We start from the raw sequence: 24,371 nt of genomic DNA, 5'->3' as shown, positions 1-24,371 counted from the left end.
TAAATGATACAATTTACAGATGCCCCCTAAACGCCTCACAAACAGACTCAGTAGCTGCTACAATTTACAGATGTCCTCTAAACGCCTCAAATGCAGACTATTTGCAGATGCTACAACTTACACATGTTCCCTGAATGCCTCACATGCTACATGCTAGCTACAGCACACAGGGGCCCATTTAGGGATGCTTTGAGGCAGCATCAGTGCACTGCACTAGTGTCTTTATGGGAGGTTTAAGGGGGTTTATAGTTGTCATTCCAAAATGTGCCTATATGAGGGGCCATCAGAGGCCCCTTTTCCTCTTCAGGGCCCCAAACATTTACCTGGTTTGCCTCTCCTGATGGTGTGCCTCTGTGAGTGATGGCAACTGAGCAAACTGAGATACTGTTGAGAGTTTTCTTTGGTAGATTGTTTAACAGCTTGGCTCTTATTTGCGTGGTTTTGGTTGGTGAAGACAAGAAGTTGTGACTAGTGTAAGTTCATCATTAGAACAACATGACAACACTGCTAAAAGCCCTACACACTGTGCAATAACAAACTCATTAAATGTCATACTGTTTCAGATGGGTGGAGTGAACATGGTATTAGCAGTAAAGGGGTCTGGAATTACAGTTAAATAGATAATGCATAGAGAAGCAAGCCGCATGGGTTCAATAAAATCGTCACACTCTGTGTCAGACTCGGTATCACTTGGCAGATGTGTGGACAGATTTTGACCCTGTTTTCACACCTGAATCTGGTTGGACAGTGACAGCCCAATCAGAGGCTGTGGAAAATAATTGTAAACATTATGTGTACATTTGTATACATAACACAACAGGGTTACGTATACAAACCGACCTGGGTCACTGAAGATCTTGAAGATCTACTCTCCACGTCTGCATGTGGTTTTTCACTATTTCAGCTTTTCTCTTGCTCTTTTAATGACCTCATTCTCATGACCTCAGTTTAATGTCACCGACTGGAGGATGAGAGCTGTCAGCTGTTTATCTTGAAGAACCATCTCCTAATATTCAGTGCAGTGGATGCAAACACAGATTAATTCACATTTTCTTTTTCAGGTATTATTAAACTTCTGAGAACATGTATTCATTTGGATGGAAGCTTGACTGGTGACAGCAGACTTTTCACCCAGCTTGACTTCAGCAAAGCCTGACTATAAATACTCTTGTGTCAGTCATGCTCAGGCCTTTACCCAACGACTGCTGTCAAAATCCAGCACAGTTTAAACACATTTCAGGTTCTTGTTTCTTTCAGTTTCACCTAAAATGAAACTGGTTTGGATCATGTTTACATCGAGTACAAGTCTGAAAATTAAAAGCCACATTATAATAAACCAGAATTATCCTTACACATCTACTTCTAGCATTGGTTCAATCCCAAACGTGTTGAATGATGATTGTCTTATTGGCCTGCTGGTCAAACTGTAGTGACAACAGAGTCTGGGCTGGAGAGAACAGAGCGAGTGAGAGACAGAACAGAAATAGACGCCCGTCACGCTGAACTTCACAGAGGCTTAATAGCAATCCTCCACCTGCTGCACTATTTATCACAGACGTGTTTTAGTGTTGTTGCAACAGGCCGACCTACAAGTGTACTACAGTGTTTTTCGCTCCTGTAGTCTGCAGATTAGTGGTTTGCTGAGAACAGGAGAGAGTAAATGTCACACACACAGGTAACACACTCACATCAGGCCTGGTGCCTGTAAATGACTCAAGTGTTTGTATTCATCAGTAGGAGGTGTTTGGGGGAGTTTTCCCAGACTGCCTCCACTCCCTTGATTGTCCTCTAGTCTCAACAGAAGCGGTTTTTGCTAATCAGTTCAGGGAGACCGCCCGTCCAGCTGATCCACATTTTACACATTCTTTTCATAGGCCGTTGAAAACACAAGTGCACTGTTTGTGATGCCATACGTCACCAGTGAGAGTTATTTCCTGCAAACCCCTGACAAACCCATGCTTCTTTTTAGGACTGTAGGACTCCAGGAAGTGACTGCACATGGGTGTTGTCCACCAATAAATAGTTAAGTTCAGTATGCTTCATCAGAACTGTCAGATAGCTTCAGAAACTCGCTCTCTGCAGCTTTCCAACATCAGATTGTTTGGAGGTGAGAAAGTACACTGGGTTTGAACTACTCTTATTTTCTTTTGTTACACATCTATTTATGGCTCTTTTCATGTGAACGACCAAGTGCAACACTATTAACATCTTCCTGAAGAGACCGTCTGAATATGTCCGCCTTTATCCTCATTTATAAGAAAAGGTCCCATCTCCCTGCTCCCTATGACCAGACACTCTTGAGGGTGTCAATACGGATCTTGTATAAATCTAGCAGCAACCGCCAGAGATGAAAGATGAAGCCAACACTGAAGAACCAAAAACTGCAGTTCCTCCAATGACCACTAGAGCCTGGCTCCAACAGTGAGTCAATTTGTTGGTTTGTGCCTTTAGTAAAATTTATGAGCTGCTCAGTCATTGCTAAATACTGAGCCAGAGTGTTTACTTACTACATACATACAGTATATGAGTGCATTCAGACCCCTTCATTTTCTTGACTGTCCAGTCTCCCTGCCCCCCCCCCCCCCGGCCTGATGCTGCCTCCACCATGCTGCACTGTAGGGATGGTGTTGTTCAGGTGATGAGCAGTGACATGACTCTTAGAACTGAGACCAAACAGTTCAGTCCTCATCAGACCAGAGACTCTGGTTTCTCTCAGTCTCAGAGTGCTTTAGCTGCTTTTATACAAACTGACCCTGAGGAGAGGCTTCGTCTGGACTCTGACATAAAACCCAGATCAGTGGAGAGCTGCAGTGATGTCCAATCAGCTGAGTTTACTACAGGTCCGTTGTAGAAAGCTGATGTACAAGGTGTCAAGGGAAATTTGCTAAATTAGTAAATTAGTATATACACTAGAGGGTAATGAGGTAATGAGTAACAGGTGTGCAGGTGGGCGGGGAGGTCAGGTTATGCAGGTGGCAGGATCACTGAGGTACCTGTGAGGTAAGTGGGTCTGCAGCCAACAGGAGATGTTGATTAAAGGCAAAAAGAACAAGAGGCAGATCAGAGAGGAGGGAAAAAAGAACCTGACAGACCTGGAAGGTGGGATGAGTCCTCATGATCATGGAAAGTCGAACTGCACATGGATTGATAACCCTCGAGATGGGGAACGGGCCAATGAAAGGGGGAGCAAGTTTGCGGGATTCCCGGGTGGATAGCCAGACCTTTGTCCACAGCGGTAACTGGAAGCAGGGGTCCGCCAAGGATCACCATTCTCATACAAGTTATGACGGAGGATTTGATGGAATTCAATTTGACTACTTGGATTTTTTTTTTACCTCTTTTCTTGACTTTGTGAGTCATAATTTTGACTTGACAATGAGTATTTTAATTGTCATTGTTCATATTCAATTAGTTTTTTTTTCTTTTCCTGGTGGAAACTGACAAGAAAGCCAGAAAAAAAGTCTCTTAGGATCCGCCAAGAAAACACAAGAAATGCTTAAAACCACCTTAAGAAACCACAAAGACCTTCAGCTCAGAGATCCTTCTAGAAAAATAAGCAACCACCCTGACTTTTATTGTCATACTGTTGTCTACGTGTGGATCATAACTGTAGTACAGAGCAGACGAAGGGTATCAGTTCTTACACCCTGTGGTTAAACACACAGGACGGGACCAGGAGCAGAAACATGCTGATACTGGTCGGTGTGTATGATACGTCTTGGAGATTGCATAAACAGAGAGACAGGAAGGTGGGCCACTAAACAAGCCAGGGCTGGAAGAGTGGAAACACATGCTGACTGCACCGTGAGTAATGGATAATGGCACTAAAGGAACTCCTGCCGCACCAAGACCGACACTGTCAGACCATTAGCTCAAACACTAACAGAGCAACACACAGTGAGGCCGAAGTGGTCACTGAGGTTTCTGACTTATATCATGACCATCAGGATAAGGACCCCTTTGATGGAATTCAATTTGACTAATTGGATTTTTTTTTTTACCTCTTTTCTTGACTTTGTGAGTCATAATTTTGACTTGACAATGAGTATTTGTATTTGTATTTGTATTTGTCACATGCCAAGGTACAATGTACAGTTAGCAAAGCAGTGAAATGAGGGTCGGACTCAGCAGCAGAGCAGACTGTGCACGACTGCAAAAATAAAAAAAATTAAAAAGTCCTAAATTATGAAATATATTGCACATGGCAGGAAATGTAGTGAAATATAAATATAATCAAATATTGGCCCAGGCCTAGTTACACTCTCCCCTTCTAAACTGCATCAGTCACACACTGCCCCTCCCACCACCACAAGTAAACTCTCTTCTTGTGGGAAACACTGAGAACCCATTAACACAAAAAACCAGTATGTCGACTTTGTTTTAATATTGTTCAGGATATTTTAATATTTTTGTCACTTTCCAATTCTAATTGTAAATATTGGACATATGTAATGTTATTTAAATATTCTTAAGAATTAAAAGTTCATTGTTCTTTGAATCAGTGTACTTGTATTATTATGCTGTTATATTATCATTGTATCAGTGGCATGAAATGGTCTTGACAATAATAAAACAATAATATCATTTATTGCAGAGGTATTGAATGACAATTCAAAGAGGTACAGTTAGACAAAATTTCCTCATGCGACCTCAGCTATGACAGTTTAGCTCAATAAACATCCATCACAACTTCCCAGAGCCCAAGGTGACATTAAAGTGACATCAATAACTAACATGGCACAACAACTGCTCTGGGGCCCCAGACCCTTAGAGGCTTAAAGCCCTGGGTTCAGTGTGTATCACTTGGTTTTTAGTCATTGTAGAGCCCTGTGTCCAATAACCACCTTAGTTGATATCTTGATGAAATGGAGCATATTCATTAATACATTTGTAGGGGACAGTTTATCAGGGGCCAAACAATAAATCCAACCATGGGTGATGTCTACAAATCAATTTAAAAGCCAAGGTAAAACAGAGAAGCAGCAATGGAAGAGCTGGAACCAGAGAATAAACTAATCATTTTACTCTTACGTCATCATTCAAAATTTTTGTCAATTTTCTGTCGACTGACTAATCAGTTAATTGTTTCAGCAGTTCAAACCAGATACCAAACACTAAGCTGACACATTGGAGGAGCGTGACTCTGTTGTGGGCAGATTACCAACTGAGCAAAGTGGGTCACTGCTCTTACAGTTCTCATACACCCAGGGCCATGTGTCAACATGGGTAAATTAGTTTTTACTTATTTGTTTAATTGCAAGTCAGGTGTTTTTTGGGGGGGGGTTTTGCATCACTAAAGTAAATAAATCAATAGAAGTAAACATGAAAAACTGAGTAGAGATAATGCTCTAGCCCAGGCTAATACAGCCACAGTGACTAGTCAGAAATTTTCTTGGGGTGGCCTATGGGGGGAAGTAGAATTTATGACCTCATTGTTAAAAATCCTGGCTGCAGCCCTGCTGCTGGTGCTGATGGTGCTGATGGTGCTGATGACCACATCCTCTCTCCTCTAACTGGCCTTCCAGAGATTATCACTCATCCTCACAGCCTGGTTACTTTTCCAGTCATGAGTCCTAATAAACAGAATGCTTTACCACATGGTAACAACTACATAGGCTGAATATTAAAAAAAAAAGAAAAAGAAAAAGAACGAAAGAAAACGCGGAAGTGATGGGGCGTGCTCTCTCTCTGGAGAAAAATATGGTTCTTTACCAAGGAGCGTCACCAGACTCTGACAAAATCCACCAGACTGCGTGTTGAACTCAAGATGTACATTTTCAAAATAGCAACATCCTGACATGACTCTGAACGTCTGCCATTTTGTTTTGTGGCGTATATAAGTTTACCAAAAGAAAAATGTTGATATTGGATGGAGTTTGGCATCACTTGCTCTTAAGGCGGTAAGTCCCTTTAACACCCGGAGAGAAGGCGTTATATAAACACAGCACCTGTCCTGTGTGTCAGATAAATGAAGTGTTATAGCATCACTTACCATTTATTTGTGCACTCCACCATCAGTTCTTGAAAGGAGGCAGCGAACTGGAACTTGGACGCTTTCTTTCCGACCCGCTGGAGCCGCTTCCACACCGAAGTCATGGTCGGACCTGTCGAATAACTCTCTCTCAAAGACGTGATAAACCGACATTAACCCGGAGGAAACGTGTGTCGCCGCGTCCGTGTCCCTCTGCTGGGACTTCACCGGAGAAACTCCACTTGCTCCGCTGACAGCTCCTCTCTAGCGGCGTGTGACCCGCTCCTCACCGGCGTCCAGTCCTCAGACAGGCTGCAAAACAAACACACGCCTCACGTCAAAGCTCAGAGTCAGACTAAACGCGATACACCGGAACACGTATGATTACAACTTTCAAAATAAAAGCCTTGTTAAATGCAGTTAATCATAGAAGCAGAGGTGTGGACTAGGAGCAAAACGTCCGGGTTCACACCAGAGGCATTTGAGCTAAACAGTTTTACTATGATGTAAAATCCAAGGTTCTCTCCACAAATAGAACTCTGGGAAATGAAGGCTGATTATTATAAACTGGCCTCAAGGTAGATAAATTTAACATTTTGAGTCTAACAATACTGGAGCTTATGAAACACTGTAAGTTATGAATTGAAGAATATTATAGCTATATATTAGGTCTTTATTTCCTGATAAATATCTGGCCCATACTATGCAAGATTACAAGATACTACTATTTATAAAACATGAAAAAAATGTAACACGAATCATCTGATAACACACAAACAAAAAGAACAAAAAGAGAGAGGTATCAACTCTAATTTTACAATATGGAAAAATGTTTTCTACATATATAATATATTATTATTTCATCCTAAATGTAATCACTGTCTGTCAGCTACTACAGATTCTCTGAACTAAAAAAAAAAAAATATTAGTCTGATGTTATTAGATGACGTTATTACTTCTAGGCATGTTCTGTTTAATAAAGGTTAAATCATAATCAGAAGATTGATCATTAAATCTAAATGAATTCATTGTTGTATTTCATCACTAAAAACATTAACGGAATTACTTTTTCACCTGAAGCTTAGTACTTCCTGTTTCACCAGAGTTTATTGTGGGGAGCTTGACATAACTCAAACGGTTACAGGGCCATTTGCTTTACACGTCCCAGCTACAATGATTGTGCAGGATGATCTAATAATAACAGGATGCTGTTGATATGTGAAACTTTAGACAAAGTCACCCAAGCATAAATCTGCTGATAGCTAACGGTTGTTTAGCTGGAGGCCTCAGGCTGCTGTATGTCCCTATAGGTGAATATCTCTTTAGTATTAGGTAAACAGACTTTATAGAATAGATATACAGACAATGTTATAAGACACTTTCTCGCTGCCTGAGTCAGACTGCTGTAGGTGACTCGTCAGGCCTGTACACACACCTAACAGAAAGACAAACAGTGATTACTCATGAGTTCCCATGAAGATGATGTTGAGGGATATTATTAAGAAACCAAATCCAAAACAGAAATTACCTGTGAGCCTGTCGGGTAAAGGCCCCCCTGTCACGAGCCCCCTTCAGCTGGAGGGACTTTTCCAGTTTAGCTCTGAGTCTATTTATAATCTCTCACTGACACGTAGAGCAGCTGGGAATATAATGTTGCCTCCAAGAACACAGATAAACATCCTGTTCACACCATGAATGATAAAGTTATTTTGAAGATCTCATATCAACAATTTATATTTTCATTTCATACAAAATCATTATTGGTGTAAAAGAGTAAAAGTGTAAAATTGCAAATTTATATGATTGAATTATTCTTAATTAGAGGCTGTAACTAACACGCTCTCTAATTGGATCCTGTTTTCATCTACTGTAAGAAAAAAAGAAATATCTGTGTGACACCTCCACCAGCTCCTGAGGTAAATATCTCCACCATGTTCTCCAGCTGCTCTCTGACTGTCTGCTGTTTCAGTTAGTGAACACCAGCTTCATCAGAGAGTCTTAAAGTGGTGAGACTAAACTCAACAAAGTGGGTAAGTAGGTTACTTTATTTGTACCCATAGGTATACGCTTCGTCCAGAAGCAAGAAGCTGAAATTCACTGAGTCGTGATTTAAAGTGGCGCCAGCTCTGTACTGTAACTGTCTGGTGTACAGGGATGCTGGGTTAAGCTGTGACTCACCAATTAGCTGACTGGACCATTTAACAATTTGATTCAGAGAATTCCTTCTCTTTAAACACAGATTTCCACCAGAGAAAAAGATCAAATTGATTCAACAAAAGCAGGTAGAATAAGATCAACATGTCAGTTTTGTGTCACTGATTGTCAGTTATCATATCTTTAGTCTTAGATATGTTCAGCTGAAGGCAGGACTCCTCACACTACTTGGCAGTGTCTATGACCGGGCCGTGGCTGGAGCCTGCTGACAATAACAGTTTACAGGTGCTGGCCGTAAAACCAGATCAGTGAGCTGAAAGAAGCTAAACCCCAGTCACGAAGTCAGGAGATGAGTCTCTCTCTGTGCATCACTGCTCTCACATTACAACCTCTGATTAGTGCAGTTTTAAACAGCTTTAATTACACTTCTACATAACTGATGGAAACTTGATGCTTCCAGTATTTTATAACACGAGCAAACTGAGGTTTGTGTAGAATACAGGTTAAAAAGGTCATCAGCATTTTGTGAGCTTACAAAGTTTGCAGTGTTTGTATATCGTTCTGTCCTTTTGACACAGTCTTTATGAATAAAGGTTATTGATAACTGCAGATCATTTTATAGTTTGATGATGCAGTACATTTTTGGGCCAGGATCTTTAAAGTTCACCTCAGCTCTGACCACAGCTCTCTTATAACCTGTCCTGAGAACTGGGTCAGTGACTGAATGTGGTCTTATCTGGTTCCAAACACTCAATACATCACAGGGAGGATTGTTTACATCAGTCGTGCACCTCAGAAATAAGACTTTTGTTTTGGAGCTGCATTAGGCAGCTGTCTGTCTTTTCTCACTGCACATGCTGATATGATCAGAGAACACAATGATCATTCTTTTCCACAGCGTAGCATACATGAATGTCAGGCTTCATCACACTCCTTGTCTGGAGTTGGAAAACAATAAATGGATGAATAATGATATTTTAAAAATAAAGTCAACATAGAAATATTGTTTCTGTGCTAATAGAGACGTGCTGCAAAGTGTGTCTTCATAGAATCTGACAGGACTGACTGAGAGGACGGAGACACATCTTCAGGTCTGTTAGTAAGTGCACGTAAAAATACTTGCATTCGAGTGAATTGTCAAATTAAAAGAAAACCTACAAGGACAACATTAAACCACTGGAGTTATAAGTTATAACTGAAATTAAAGCCTCGCAGTTGTATGTATATATATATATAATTCCTGGGCTCAGAACAATAGAACAAAGATAATAATAGATATTAAGATAAATAATATGACAAAAGGTAGCATATACAAATAAGATATGTTTAGGCCAAATATAGAGCCTTGTGGGACCCCACATGACGAAACACTCCCAGCTTCCAGGTCAGTCCCTCGTGTTTCCTTGAATGGCTTGAACCCTCCCTGTCAGCATCCTCCATCCCCTCAGCTCTGCTGGCACCCTGGGAAACAGCTGCATCTGGCCAAGTAAAAATAAGGCAAGAATGGCGGAAGAGCAGACGGGAGTCTCCACATCTGGGAATAGCAGTTTTTTAAAGTTGGTGTTTTGCCAAAGCTCCGTCATGGTGATGTTATGTTTATCTTAGAAACTATTCTGGGAGTTGCATTTCCTGATGCCTGTGGTTCAGTGACAGCTCTGAAAAGCAGGGGGTTAGGTCAGAGATGGGGGTTGGAGTGGAAGGGTGTCATGGTGGTAACTACAAGGTAAAGTCATTCTTAAACAATCCACTTCCTGCCTGCAGGCTGAGGCCACCCGTTGGTTGGTGTGCTTCCTGTTTTGGAGTCCAGGGCATTGCAACGTACAATGAGTCTACATTTGACCAGTATACAAGGCCAATGTCAACATGTTTATGTTCTACTTCCTCATTACATTAATGAACATAAAGATACTGAGAAGTGGTACGAAACCTCAGCTGTGAGAAAACAATGTTTATAAATCTCAGTCTACTCCTGATTACTGGAACAAGAGTCATGTGAAACCTGAGCTGCATTTTTACTGCAGCTGGTGACAGATGAGACAAAATAGTTTTGAATTAAAGTTAAAGTTATAGTCTGTAACTTTTCCACATGAAAACATCTAAAACCTATTAGACCTCTGTTTTATATGTTGTTGAGTTGTGTTCTTACATTTTCCCATTTTCTACTGGTTTTAATCTCCTGGTGTGTTTGTTATGGAGAGGAGGACACCTCTGTGGATAATTCAGCTGCTGGTAAACACCTGCTGAACGTCTGGTTCATAAGTTATCAGAGAAACAATCAGAACAAAGGTTAGCATCAATCTCAGCTCAAACACTGACTTTAATATAATTCGACTGACACTGAAGGAATCCAAACCAGGAGGAGCTGCCGGTAATGGTGGTGAAGACAACAACTCTCATGATCCCACGCTATTTCATGACATCACCCAAACCAAAGTTACAGACTGTGTGTTTAAAGTATACTTTTAATACACTTTTAATAAAGGCCGATGGAGTCTTTTTCTACAGTATATGCGGATTTTTAATTTGGTAGTTCTGAACAAGGTGAATATTTTCTGCACTTATGACATTGAGGTCACAACCTCTGTAATGTAAGGCCATAGGATCAGATTCACATCGTGGATGGGGGCACTGGCACCCTGTTTCCACTCATTTTTCAGGTCCTTTCATTTGTCACCTGTCTGTATCTATGTATATTTACTGTATAAACACCTGAGAGAAAATACTGAACATGAGACAATCACTCATTGTGGGTATGGAGGGGACATGCACTTGATATTTACCACTGGGGGAGTAATCAGATCCCTGCTGATATCATGCCCCACACTTCCATCTATGACCTTTGTAAATATAGCCTGGCTAAGCCAAACACCTGTGAGCTGTCTGTCACAGGCACAGAGAGGGCAACAGGCAGCCAGAGCATATGTCACAATATTAAGAAGGTCACAGAACACCATGCTGTCCCTGCAACCATGATGCAACAGTCTACAGTAAAGTCACATGAATGACCTTTAAGTTTACTCCACATAACATCATATACTATGGAATTACATGTCATCAAAGGACGGACTGTTATATAACTTCAATGATTTTCTTATACTGTGGCAAAGGATTACAATAATGTTTTCATTGTCTTTGCAAACACGTTACTGTGGCTAAAAGCTGAATTGAAAGTGTTTTAATGTACAGTTATAATGGCCATTCAGGGTGATCATAAAGGTGTTTTGGACAGGCTGAAAAATGAAGCCAACACTGAGCTGCAGTTCCTCTAATGACCACTAGAGTCTGTCTCCGACAGTGAGTCAATCCCCATAGACTCCCATGTTAAAATGTCCAACTTTACAGCAGAAACAAACAAACAAACATTTTACAGCCTGGTACTATAGACTAATGAAAGATGGACGTAGCCTCAGTAACGTCACCCACAGGTTTCTGAAGAGCGGTTCTGAGGCTCAGAGTGAGCTGCGCTGCCACCGCCATCTTGGCAGTGTCTGACTCCGCCCATAACTCCCAGCTAATCCAGAAATGGGCAAAGAGGAGGGGCGTGTGTGGAGCTGAGACTACAGTGCATGCCGGTTTAATAACTGTGGCTAGCATACACTCCCGTTAGCATTGTTAGCACAGCTGGGCATCTTGCTTGAAGGCTAACGCAAAGCTAATTCATTTGCTGGCTAATTAGCTTGTTAGGATTGCAGTGGCTTGTTTATACACAGATACTAATGGTTAAATCACTCATGCTGTTAACAACACCTGTAACAGTAAACGTCATGTGACACATTGCTCACGTAAAAATATTGACTGGTGCAGCTTTGAAATTAGCCAAACAGCAGCAATTGTAATAGCAGGAGGCTAACGGTGAGAGTTTTAGTGTTACAGCTGTAACCCAACAGTTCACTTCCCTTGAAGCAACTGTTGTTGATCATGTGACCAAGAACACACTTGCTTTGAGTCTTTGTTGGACGCCTTGTGTGAGAGGCGGCACTGGGGACAACAGTTGTCTGTGTGGTATTTGACACAGTCTCTGACCCAGCTCTGAGGAGGCTCATGTGTCTGATGACCGGCCATCACAAGGCTGTCATGACCACGACCATCATCATCATCATCATCATCGTCATATCTGTGCTTGTGCAGCTGTAAACTGCTGACTGGAGGAAGAGGATAGTGAAGAACCACGATAGTGACTCAGCTGAAAACACAACAGAACAATTCAGATTCAACCGTTTTTGTCATTCCCATATGCAAATGTAATATATATGTACACATATTGATTTTGCATACATGAAATGCATGTACATATAAAATAAAAACATATATGTAAATATTATATTTCACTTTCATATATTGACAATAATAAGAAATTAACAAAAAAAATATAAGCATATTGAATTTTTTTGTGTATGTTGTTTTAATAACCTTGTATATAGATAAATTAAATAGATCATTCAACATATACAATATTTTCGCAACATAACCATATAAAAAAATCATATTGATATTTTTAATGTACAAATATAAATTTAACTTTGGGTATTTCATATATGTTATAAGCCTATATCCTCTTTCTATATTTGATAATAATATATCCCTTTACAGATGACATATATGGCAACATGACTCTTGATATAGGGACATATATGTAATTTATTACATGTCTGTATCGGATTGTGATGAAAAAAATTGAATATTTATATTTCTGTCCTCTAGAAACTTTTGCTGTGTTTAGTTCATTTGTTGATTTCACTTAGATTTTTACATTATTTTCCAACATTGACTGAAACTGACGAGTCCTTGTTTTATATTGTGGTTTCTAATTATTAAAATAAATCAGCTTCCTCTGTCTGTGTGTACAGAGAAGAGTCCAGAACATGATTATCCAGGCTCAGCACACACACACACTGACAGAAGGGAAACTTCTAGCCTAGCTCCTAGCTCAGTAGCTCACATATCACATGTTGGGCCTGTCTCATTTACAGCTGGTAAGACAGTAAACAAACACACCTCACAAAAAGAAGAAATAATTCATCACACTTAACTTTAATGGGTGAATTTTGCCACATATTTTCCGACACGTCAAATACACTACATGATAAAGTGTGTGAATTTGGGAGTGTGTGTCCACATACTCTGGACCAGTCACTGCAGTGTGATCAAGTCCTCCGCTCCCTGTTTTACTTCCTGCCTGCACACCACTCACCTGAGAGCTATGCTGACACATGCTGCTACAGCTGCTGTTCACCTCTTCATTTCGTACGCTCCGCCTCCACACGGCCTCCACCTGCAGGCTCTGACTCTGTGTTTCCCTAAGGTGGAGGTGGTTACTGTCATCGCTCCCCACTCCCTCGCTGTGCCGACCTCAGTGTTCTTCATGTGGAGGTCCGAACTTACACCAAACATTAACACGCTTCATATTCCACTTTCACACGTGAGTCAATTGAGACAGGAAGCTTTTGTAGCAGCAGTCTAATTTTAATTTTGATTATTTATTAATATCATAGTTTTTAATCATTAATATCACAAAGGATCATCTTAGGGGCCAAATCAAACATCAGTGTTATTAAAAACAAGGTGTCAGTTCATGGTTACATCTGCTAGATTTTAGCTCTTAAAAAATGTATATATATTATAGTGACAATGATTGTAGGTAAAATAACAATATATTTGATATAAGAAAGATTTTTCACATGATTCATATGAAAACATGTATCTCCGCCCCCTCGGTGTTAACACTCAGCATGTCGAGGAGGAGATCTAACAAGACTGATGACCTCACGTGTGTGCGCGCGTGTGTGTGTGCGTGTGTGTGTGTGTGTGTGTGTGTGTGTGTTGCAGGGAGGGGTGGAGCTGGCAGTGCTGGGCACAGGCTCAGATTCATGGCAGCTCCCTCCCAGAGTCCTCAGAGACAAACAGAGCCATAGTAGGAGAAGACACAGCGGGCCTCTGTTACAGCTCCGGTGTTGACCGTCAGTCAGGGGGTTCATTAAAGCAGCATTCACCACAGATGTACTGATCAGCAGTGTGAGGGAGATCTGCCCACAGTCACTGAGGACAACTTGTATTTCTGTGGTTCATCACTGAAGCTAAAGTGATGCTGGGAAAGTAAATCTGTCTGATTCATTCCGTTTCTGCAATGCTATCAAGTTGCATCATGGGAAGTGTAGGACACACCATTTTTATGCCTGCGCGCCAGCCACGGCCAGAGGCATTATGCTTTCAGGTTGTCCGTCCGCCTTCACAGAATTTCTTCAAATTTGGCGCAAACATTCACTTGGACTCAAGGATTAACTGATTAGGTTTTGGTGGTCAAAGGTCAAAGTTCGAGGTCACGGTGATCTCAACTTCACTGTGACATCATAATGTTCTGCAAAAACATTTCTGGCCCTTATTGAATGCTGTAACTTGACTGGTTGGTGGAAGAAACAACCAGGAGGAGGGGATTCTAGTTGAAGCTTGACTAAAGACTCTTGACTCGCTTGACTTGGGACTAAAAGTCAGAATATCTCCGGTGCTTCCCTTGTGATCTCTTATCATGGATCAAAGCTAAATTGCTGTAACAGCCCTTTAAATCTCTGGTGCTAATAAAAGTTTTCCTGCGGGTGGAACAGAGGAAAACTGATGTGATGTAACTGTGATAATATAAAAGCTGAATTAACAGGCTGTGTGTATGTTCTGCTTGTGCAAACAGTGTGAGGCTCAGTGTGAGCTGATATGTCCCACGCCTCTTATCAGCACAAAGCACACGCACGCCTCACTCCGTCACTCAGCAGCTTTTATTCACCATTTACACACAATTATATCTTACATATTTATATTGAAATAAAGAACCAATGATGGACTCAGTGTGTGTCTCTCAGTCTCCTGCAGACCTGCTCTTCAGCTGAACATTAGTCAGTAGTGACACCTTGTGGTCAAAGTTGTAAATGCTGCTTCTATAAGGTCATTCAGAAACTTGTGGGTTGAACTTTTCACTGTCTGACAGCCCTGACTTTTTTACCTCCTCCGACCTTTAATGACCTTCAACACCTGTTGGACTCTCAGCATCCTCCACATGTTGAGTTCATATGCTTTACATTTATTCTGATAGTCACAGTGAGAGAGAGAGTGAGACAGGAAAGTCAGGAGAGAGAGGGGATGACATGCAGCAAAGGGGGTGGGACTCGAACCCACGGCCGCTGCAGTTAGGACTAAGCCTATGTGTTACTCGTTACTCGTTCTACCAGGTGAGCCATCGAGGCGGCAGTGTGTGTGATGTGTTCTTGTTGAAGTGTCTGTGAAGCAGACTGCTCCTGCAGCAGAATCTTTCATCTAGAAAAGAGATGTTATAAAATCTGCAGAGCTTCGTTCAGAATCTTCATGTTTTTAAGTTCTCTTCAGTGTCGCAGAGATCCAGTGACGGTGGTGTGTCCATCCACTTCAACTGTTAATGAACTTTTCTAACATATCGCTGATAAAACAATGAGTGACAGAGTGATCAGCTGTTTTTCATTCATTAATAAACTTCCCTGCTGCGTATTACCCACGCTGATCAGTGATCAGAGTGACGATGACAAATAAAGGTGATGAGGTGAAATCAGTTCCGTCCCGGAGCTCAGCAGTCTCCTCCCTCTCCACCCGCCTCTCCGCGGCTGTGAACACCACCCCTCCCAACAGAGTGAAGAGCAGGTGGGAGAGAAACAGGCGGTTCACTTGGACCAGCAGTCCCAGTGAGGACAGGAACTGGTTGCTGGTTCTCTACAGACTGGGCAGACTGGGTCACAGACTCAGACCTGGTCTGGATTACACAGGTCAGTCAGACATTTCTGGACTCAAGAGGATTAAATGAAGGTTTCAAATGTACAACAGATATTTTTATTCTACGAAAATTTTACAAACTTGTTCAAATCCTTTCAGGACTGAATGTTCTACATGTTCCAAGACTTTAGTCACAAATAATACAAATATCCTCCATCACTGAAAATCAGTCTGTGTTCTTTTTCTGTGTTTGTAGAATCCGGTTCATGAGGTTCAGGTCTGACAGGGTTCAGGCTCAGACTGAAACATTCTGCTCCTCTCATCACATCCATTCACCGAAATGATGCAACTGTTACAGAAAAGACCCCTCAACTAATTCTGAGTCTCCTGCTTAAATAAGTAGTTGAGCAGCCAATTAGCTGCCCAACAGGAAACTAATCAACAGTTTTGATAATTAATCAGTGGAGTCATAAATCAATCAGATTTGGTGGATATTTGTTGGTTCCAGTTTCTCAGATGAGAATCAGCTGCTGTTCTTTGTTTCTTTACGTCAGTGTGAAGAGTTTAGTCAGTTCAGTGTCAATACTGAAGAGTGAGTGATCTGATGAGTGATGGAGTGACACCACCGGGGTCGGCGATTAAAACTATTTGAGGAAGATTAAGTCAAAACTATGGCAGCTGAGAGAGTTCAATCCTTTACAAGTGAAGAAGAGAAAAGCTTATGAGTAAAAGTTTCAGTTTCCAAACAGCTGGAGAGAAAAACATATTTAACAATGTGAAACTCATGAAAAGGAAAAACTGAAAACTGTGAGACAAGTTTACAGAACAAAAGGGAAACTGATGTTTGACACTGAGCGTTTTAACACTGTGATGGAGGTACTGGTTAAACACTCAGCATTAGCCTATTTGAATTAGCAGCGTGTTACTCCATCCAGCTGTTAAAGTTACAGCTGGATGGAGTCTAAAGTTACATTTTTATCTGCTTGTGTTTTATTTATTTTCAGTTTTTTCTTTCTGTACGATCATCTTCTCAGTAGCTCACGTATTCCCACTTCACATTAAACTCTGTAGATGTTTTTGTGTGATTGAAGCATCGTTCAAATGAATCTGGTGATGACGGTGAAGAGTTTGGTGCAGTCTGAGCTGCTGACATCGTCTCCTGGTCACACACATGGGGGGGTGGAGGGTGGAGGAGTTCACTGTTTTAACTCCTCCACATTGTGGCTTTAAGTCAGTCTGAACCTTTACTGTCTCAGTGGATTATTATGTGTCATTTTCCACCATGATAATAAAACTGAATCTTTACAGTTCAACTCTGAAAACATCACAGAAGACTTCAGGATGACAAAAATGAATATAATGTTTGTAGCAGTGAAGCCCTGCTGTGCAGTGCAGCAGTCTGAGGTCCGTCTCCGTCCGTCCTCTCTACAGAGGCAGGTGAAGGGAGTAATGGGAACACGCCCAGCGGCGGACAGGTTTGCCCACCCGGCCGATGACGGGCAGTTTGTGGGCGTAGGCACGTGGTGGGATGGCAGAGAGAGGTGGAGTTGGGGCGAAAGTGGTCTGGAAGGGGCGGCGGCCTTGGCAGCGACGGCCCATTTGTCGGCCACCAATGAGAAAGGAGAAGGCCGTGGGTCCCGTCTGAGGAGAGGTGAAGCGAGCTTTAGGGAAAACGTCCCGGGACAGACCTGCCGAGCGCTGACCCGAGCGTGAAGAGGAAGATCTGGATCGCTGCACGGAGGAGGAGGAGCGGGTCAGCGACCTGACAGAGGAAAACAAAGTCAGAAACGCTCTGTTCAAACACCAACTGAATAATCTGGTTTGAAATCAGATCCGTTTGTTTTACCTTCCTGATCCTGTGGCCGCCAGGCTGGGCGGGGCCGGGTCGGTGCGAGGACTCCCATCATGCCTGGGGCTGATGTTGAGGTTGGCAGTCAGCTGTGGCATTTTTCGGGCGGTGTCGGGGTTGGAGGCGGGGCCCGGAGGCTCCTTCCTGGTATCACTGAGCTGGGATGGGGTGCAGGGGGGGTAGCTGCCGAACCCCGGTCCAGTACTAAACCTGACGGCGAGGCTGTCTCCGAAGAAGGAGTAGAGCTCACAGTACATGGCAGGGAGGGGGACGGGGGTCCACTCCTCCCAGGGACAGCCTGCCCCGCCCGCCTGGAGGTGGCTGGCGATTCCTAGCGTGGCCTCGGACAGAGGTTCTGGAGGGGGGCTGAGGCCGGGGGAGCTCACTCTGTAACCTATAGCTCCGCCCACAGAGCTGGTCTGAGCGCTGGAGCCTCCGTCTGCCGGCTGAGACAGGGACAGAGCCTTCATCTTCAGCAGCCGCTCCACTGCCACCTGCCACAGAGAGGAGAACGTGTCATGTGACGTCATCGTAATCATAATAATAATAATAATAATAATAACTGTATTTATATAGAGTTTTAAAAACAGAGTTTCCAAAGTGCTTTGAAAAAACAAATCAAAAGCATTGAGTCAAAGGCCGAGCAGACATACACACAACATGCTTCAGTATAGATAAGGACAATTAGTGGGAGCAGATGTCGTATAAAAACACACATGCACGCACAGTTAAAGCAGTTAAAGGGCGATATTGAGACGATTAAAAAAGGCAATTAAAAAGACATCATCAGACTATAAAAATGAGTTTTAAGAGGTGATTTAAAACAAGTCACTGCCTCATCTCCTCCAGCTGAGGGGTCCTGATGACAGAAGCACTGTCACCTTAAGATTTAAGCCTCGACTTTGGAACGAGCAGAAGGACCGGCCTGAGGATCTACGGCTGCGTACTGGCTCGTATGGGGTTAATAGTTCTGTTATGTAGCTCGCTGATCAGTAAAATTTTAAAACCAATTCTAAAACAACAGGGAGCCAATGAAGGGAGGCGAGGATCAGGGTGATGTGATGTCGTCTGTTAAAACCAAGAACAAAACTAAGAAGTCGAGCTGCTGAGTTCTGAACTAACTGGAGGCAGGAGAGAGACTTTAGGTGCGGTTCCAGTCTGTCAGCTGATTGGTCTGACAGGTAGATCTCTGACCATGAAATCTACTTCATGGTCTCCAAAAGATTTTTTTCTTTTTGTCTAGCGCCGCCCTGAGGACAACACACAGTATTTCATAATGTCACTGGCACATTCGTGAATATTCAATCTGACTCAGTGACGTTTCCTCTGGTGAAGACCAACAACAACGACTTGTGTGTGATATCACAGGTGTCTCTGCAGAACTGACCAGGATGGCTCCGTACACCTTGTGTCCGTCTGCTTTGACCTGAGCGTTGGATACAGAGTAGTCGTCTAACACGGCCTGCAGGTTGGCCCAGTAGGCAGGAAGGTGTGGAAACAGAACTCTCTCCACAGCCTGTCAACGACAGAACACACACACGAATACACACACATTATATCAGATTATTCTCAGACACCGAGCAGAAAACAGTTTTTGACTCCAATTCATGATCTTCTGAGGAAGTGGTGTCAGACCTCTGGACCCCACAGTTTACAGCGAGCACTGAAGACAATATCCCAAAAATATTTACAGCAGTGAAATGGAGGCGTCAGATGGAGCCAGTCTGTAGTTTACAAAGATACAGAATATTTCAAATTGAATTTTGCAGAAACATGTATAAAAGGATGCACAAGACAACAAGGATATTTCCATTTGAATTGTATTCAGTGCAACACAGCTACTCTTTACTGTTTAATTGTAAACTGGCCAAAAAGACTGATGCTCACTTTTAGGTTTGACCCCTAAAACGAACTCACAAGCAGAGTTGATCTAATACTGATTCCAGTACCAGACAATATGGTAAAATGCAGCATCAGGTATCAGAGAGTACAAGAGTCTCTGCATTGATCTGATACCACATATTTTATTAATCAACTTTATAATTTCAAAATCAGATAAAAGAGAAGTTTTCCCAGAAATCAATTCTTCCTCTCTGCACTGAAGCAGTAACCCACACAGGAAGTTACGCTGTGCAGCCAGGGTCGTGGTGCTCGAAACCGCTCTGCGTTTTTCACATTTTTGGGTTTTTTTTGTTCCATATTTCACTGATATGTCCAAACACAATAAAGGCATTTTAACTATGTCCTTGGCTCTGTGTGAATGTGCCTGAAGTAAAACCAGCAGCTTCCTTTTGTCTAAGTATTTACTTTTTTATGACTGAGTCATACAACAATGACAGCAATCATATCACAACCTTACCAGGTTAGTAGTATACAGCTGATACAGCGCGCACACACACACACACACACACACACACACACACACACACACACACACACACGGAGGCAGTGAACGTACTTTCCATCCCAGAGCATGGAGCCCTACCACGGCTCCGTAGTGGGAGCAGAGTGGTCTCACTGGATCAGACAGAACCTTCTGCAGCGACAGCAGGATCTGATGGTAGAGACCACTCACCAGATCACCGTGAGTCCTGTAGGGAGACACATGTGCACAAGGAGGATCAATACTGGACTTTCAACAGACATTCAGCAGGTGGACAGAAGCACGACACATGTCACTTTAACAACAGAGATTCTGACAGTTTAATTCAGGAATACTGTCCATAAAGTCTGGAGTCAACACAAAACAGACTAAGGAGAGATTCTGGTTTTATATTGAGAATTCAGGTCTCACCAGTGAGTCTGATCCAGCTGTAACTAATGATCATCTTCATCATTGATTAATCTGCTCATTCATTTATTGCTTTGTGTTTAAAATAATCAGAAAATTTAGAATACTTTTTTTTTTCACTTAAGTCTAAAGTTGTTAAACTAACAGTCGACAATCCACAGACTTTCTGTTCAAATCCTCACAACTGAGACTGGAACCAGTGAAAGCTTGAGGCTGGTGCTTCAAAAAATGATTTAAATGAATAAACATATAAAAACAGTTGCTGATTAATTTCCTGTTGACAAGCTAATCAATGAATCACCTTATTGTTTCAGCTCTGGTCTCCTCCACAGATAAAAGCACTTTATATGCAGCAACACTAAATAGTGTTGTAAAGGTGTCAGTAAAGTGTTTCAGTGCAATGTAAATGGCAAAATACTGTTAGAGGCTGTGATGAGTACATTTCACGGGTAAAAAAGGTGAAATATTGTGAATTAAATGGTCACATATTGTAAAATATTGGTGGTATTAATGAGGTAACAGGATCCCATCTACTGATGGTTTGCTCCTCTAACATCTGAAGCTGTTGGATCAAGTCCAGCTGTGATCTGCTCACCAGAAGATATGGCTGAGCAGCAGGGCGGCGTAGTCTCTCAGGGTCCAGTGGTCGTTGAGCGGGTTAATGGAGGCGGCGAGCGGCTCCAGGATGCAGTACATGACGCTGGAGACCAGGCTGCGGACGTACGAGCCCAGGTACAGGTAGGGGTTCTGGACCAGGCTCTTCACCATGTGGAGGAGCCTGTTGAGCTGCTCCAGGTCGTGGCTCACTGACTTCACCTGGACAGACACACCCACAAGATCAACACAGGGAGAAACAGAAAAACACTCACACACACTAGCAGTATTTTACCTACTTTTTTTTTTTTTTTTTTTTTACAGATGGTGGCTTCAAAAGACGATGGATACATCTACAAGACAAGCAGCAGTTTGATCTGTGACCTCGTCTACAAACCTTTTGTCATGCAGCTGCTGAATGCCATGATGTACATGGATAAATAAGAGCGGCATGTTTGTATGTTATGTTAAAAGAATTCATGTCTAAATTTATAGAAATATGCAAGAGCTGATGTTTTTTTTAAATAAAATAAAAAATTTGATCACATAAAAAGGGTCTCTTCTTAAAAGCTTTTCCTGGTTTTACGTTCCCTTGAAGTGTTTCTTGTCTCTTAAAATGACTCTATTGGTTTTTATACACCTGATTGTTTTAATTGTGTAAATGTCTTGTCTATCTTATTTTCCCACCTTTGTCAAACACTTTGTAACGTGGATTTTGAAAAGTGCTCTATAAATAAAGATTACCATTATCATCAGCATCAGCATCAGCAGATACACTGAGCTGACATATCAGGACTGGTATAAAAAGTTGGACTGGTGCATCTGGAAAACTCACCCCACTGATGACATAAACAAAATATGGCAGCAGGGCAGCGATCTTGGAGTTGGACTGGAGGTCCAGCAGAGCCACCTGAAACACACACAAGATAAAAGTTGGAGTAACACACTGTTTATCCACACAGGATGTGAGGCTGTGTTCAGCAGCAAGTTACCTTCATCAGGTGGGGGTCCTCTCCCAGGATGGCCCGTGTGATCTGCTGGTAGTACTTCAACAGGTCGTCTGACAGAGACTGCACTGCAGTGGGAACTGAGGCAGGTCAACAGTGAGGTCAGAACCAGCAGAGCGACACCGATACACTCATCAGAGGCAGAAATCATTAAAGGAACAGTTCAATATTTAGCTGGTCAATATGTTTATCAGCTCTCTTTTCCTACGTTACAGCTCGTGTTTCACTTTCTTCATAACTACAGCAACTGTAGCTGCTGCTGACAAGCTGTTCAGGCTGTGTGGACAAGTGTCTAGTCACAGTGTGGTAGAGCCTTACCGGTCCCCTGAGGCTCCAGGTTGCCTTTCCCATCCAGATATGAAACATTCACTGATGTGAAGAGAAGACAGGAGAAATAACTTCTAAGCAATATAAACCTTCTGATCCAAAGACCAGTGATATGGACTTGTGTCTGTAGTTTGTAACGGCGCAGCGGGTCGTACCTCGTACCATGGTCTCAGCACAGCCTTTGGGAATGTTGGTGGCCAGAGCCAGTTCGACCAGGTTGATGTCCCGATCCTCGATGAAGAACAGCTCTCCTTCCTTCACTGAACGGAAAGGCAGAGCATCCTGGGCCCCGTAGCCACAAACTGCCTGCTCAACATACAGACATGAAACAGTTTGAAGGCAGAGAAAACTGCAGCATGTTCATGTTAGGTCAGTCTGACTGTGCAGACTTGCTGCTGACTGGAGGGTGTTACTGTGAACATGGCAACTCTAACCTCCACATTGCTCCAGTGCAGAGCTCTGTTGAAGTCCTCCACCGTCAGCTTCCTCCTCTTGGCGTGTCTCATGAACTGTGAGCTGCTCTGTGTGGCACAAAACAACACAATGACAACATGACATCAGTGTTGTTGGTCAGGGGTCTCCCACATGTGGCTCGCGAGCTCCCGGTAGCTCCCCCGTTTTAGACTAACACACCCAAAGGTTCAGAGAATATTGCCTGTACATTTTTGTGAACACCTGACAATGCACACTATCCATGCAGCGAGGCGGCACTGACCTGTGTCGCCTCCCGAAGCCGGTAACAAACGTCCTCGGCCAGCAGACCCGCCACATCGTCGCCGAGCTCCACGCCTGTACTCTCGGCCATGAATTTGACAGACTCTCGGGAGATCTCGGCGAAGCGGCGCTCCTCCCGGTCCGCCATGCTCAGCGACCACTGAAAACTGACAAGGAAAAACACCGTACGTTGATACTCTTGACAGTTTCTAATTACTTTTACATCGTCTAAGACCAGACTAGCAGACTCCGTACTGGACTTCCAGAAGATAGCTGGCTCCATACGACTACACTCCCACAGCTCTAGATTTCATCCAAACTGAGTCGAGCTTGGTGGATCAACTGAATCCCAAATTTAAATATCTTGACTTCTGGTGTATCCGTTACATATTAATGACGGCCATTAGCACATTTTCAATAGACACACTTTCCCTCTCCGGGACCATATTCTTTGTATAGCATGCTAGCACAATGAAGTCTGGGCTCTGTCTATCGCATGGAATAGACCATTTAAAAGTATAGCGGAAGTTAATTAACCATGACGTAAAAACCACTAACACTATTTGGTATATAAATATCTGTCGTATGATTTAGATGAAAGTATATTAGTGGGAAACAACTCAGTAGGTATGGCCCATCACTGGTTGTAGCTAGCAGCAGTCACCTAACGTGAAGATGCTACGCTAATAAATAGTCTAAAAACTGCAGAGAAAATGCGATGCAATTTAATATTTGAATTAAAATTTACCTTCTTAGCGAGGACGGCTAAAGGCTCAACACCGTTCAGTCAGAATGAAGTTTACATCGGCGGAGCTGCTTCTCTACACACGGTGCCAAATTAGCATGTTAGCAAACATGAGAAAGCAACACATCCGTCGGACTCTTCAAATTAAGGCAACAGTATAGTGAAAATAAAATATGGTGAGGTGGACAAATCCGATATTTTTAATATTAATATAAGTGTAATTAGTTCGAGTAAAACCGCACCACATCCACTTTAACTCCGGATAACGACGCTATATGTTGACATTTTCCCATATGCTACTAGCGGTGACGCACCAGGAGGAGAAGGCGAATGATTGGTCGGCGGGAGAGCATTAGACTTAGGGTGCGCTTTAAATACTCGCCCGCACAGTTGTACAGGCTTGGTACACAGAGGGTGAGTTGGTTTCTGGGCCCTATGAACAGTATTCAGTGCTACAGTTCAGTCAGTGGTGTTAAATGTGATCCATACATCAG

At 42.6% G+C, this 24,371-nt stretch overlaps 2 protein-coding genes across 12 annotated transcripts in view; both read right to left on the bottom strand.

Annotated features, from left to right (window-relative positions):
* Positions 1 to 7,544, bottom strand: part of ehbp1l1a (EH domain binding protein 1-like 1a) — a 44,398-nt gene extending 36,854 nt beyond the window's left edge. For 6 of the 10 annotated variants that reach the window (XR_008826561.1, XR_008826559.1, XR_008826562.1 and 3 more), the window contains exon 1: positions 5,993 to 6,879. Coding sequence is in view for 1 of the 10 variants with exons in the window: in XM_056368571.1 (XP_056224546.1) it covers positions 5,993 to 6,096 (104 nt within the window). In the remaining 9 variants the exon portion in view is untranslated. Of the gene's footprint in view, positions 1 to 5,992; positions 6,888 to 7,499 lie in introns of those variants that run through there. The other 4 variants (XR_008826560.1, XR_008826566.1, XR_008826567.1 and 1 more) reach the window with 4 other exon arrangements.
* Positions 7,545 to 15,953: 8,409 nt separating this feature from the next.
* taf6l (TAF6-like RNA polymerase II, p300/CBP-associated factor (PCAF)-associated factor) lies at positions 15,954 to 24,177 on the bottom strand. 2 transcript variants are annotated; one of them, XM_056369835.1, is made up of 13 exons: positions 24,120 to 24,167; positions 23,881 to 23,953; positions 23,134 to 23,299; positions 22,853 to 22,939; positions 22,574 to 22,724; positions 22,410 to 22,460; positions 22,077 to 22,171; positions 21,920 to 21,994; positions 21,086 to 21,306; positions 20,158 to 20,290; positions 19,087 to 19,215; positions 17,697 to 18,193; positions 15,954 to 17,612 (listed from the first exon to the last, which is right to left on the bottom strand). In XM_056369835.1, exons 3-13 carry the CDS (start codon positions 23,278 to 23,280, stop codon positions 17,276 to 17,278), a joined length of 1,923 nt encoding a protein of 640 aa, XP_056225810.1. In that variant the 5' UTR covers positions 23,281 to 23,299; positions 23,881 to 23,953; positions 24,120 to 24,167; the 3' UTR covers positions 15,954 to 17,275. The 2 variants fall into 2 exon arrangements, with proteins under 2 accessions (XP_056225810.1, XP_056225809.1); XM_056369834.1 differs by having other exon boundaries at positions 23,881 to 24,177.
* Between the last annotated feature and the right edge of the window lie 194 nt (positions 24,178 to 24,371).

This window comes from Seriola aureovittata, chromosome 23, assembly GCF_021018895.1.
Source record: "Seriola aureovittata isolate HTS-2021-v1 ecotype China chromosome 23, ASM2101889v1, whole genome shotgun sequence".
NCBI lineage: Eukaryota > Metazoa > Chordata > Actinopteri > Carangiformes > Carangidae > Seriola > Seriola aureovittata.
This window is presented reverse-complemented; position numbering and strand designations above follow the sequence as displayed.

Coding starts and splice junctions, on each gene's coding strand:
- taf6l (XM_056369834.1), bottom strand. CDS start 23,280: ATGGCGGACCGGGAGGAGCGCCGCTTCGCCGAGATCTCCCGAGAGTCT. Junction 22,461..22,573: donor TGCTGAGACCATGGTACGAG/GTACGACCCGCT, acceptor TCTTCACATCAG/TGAATGTTTCATATCTGGAT. Junction 17,613..17,696: donor GCGGCCACAGGATCAGGAAG/GTAAAACAAACG, acceptor TTCCTCTGTCAG/GTCGCTGACCCGCTCCTCCT.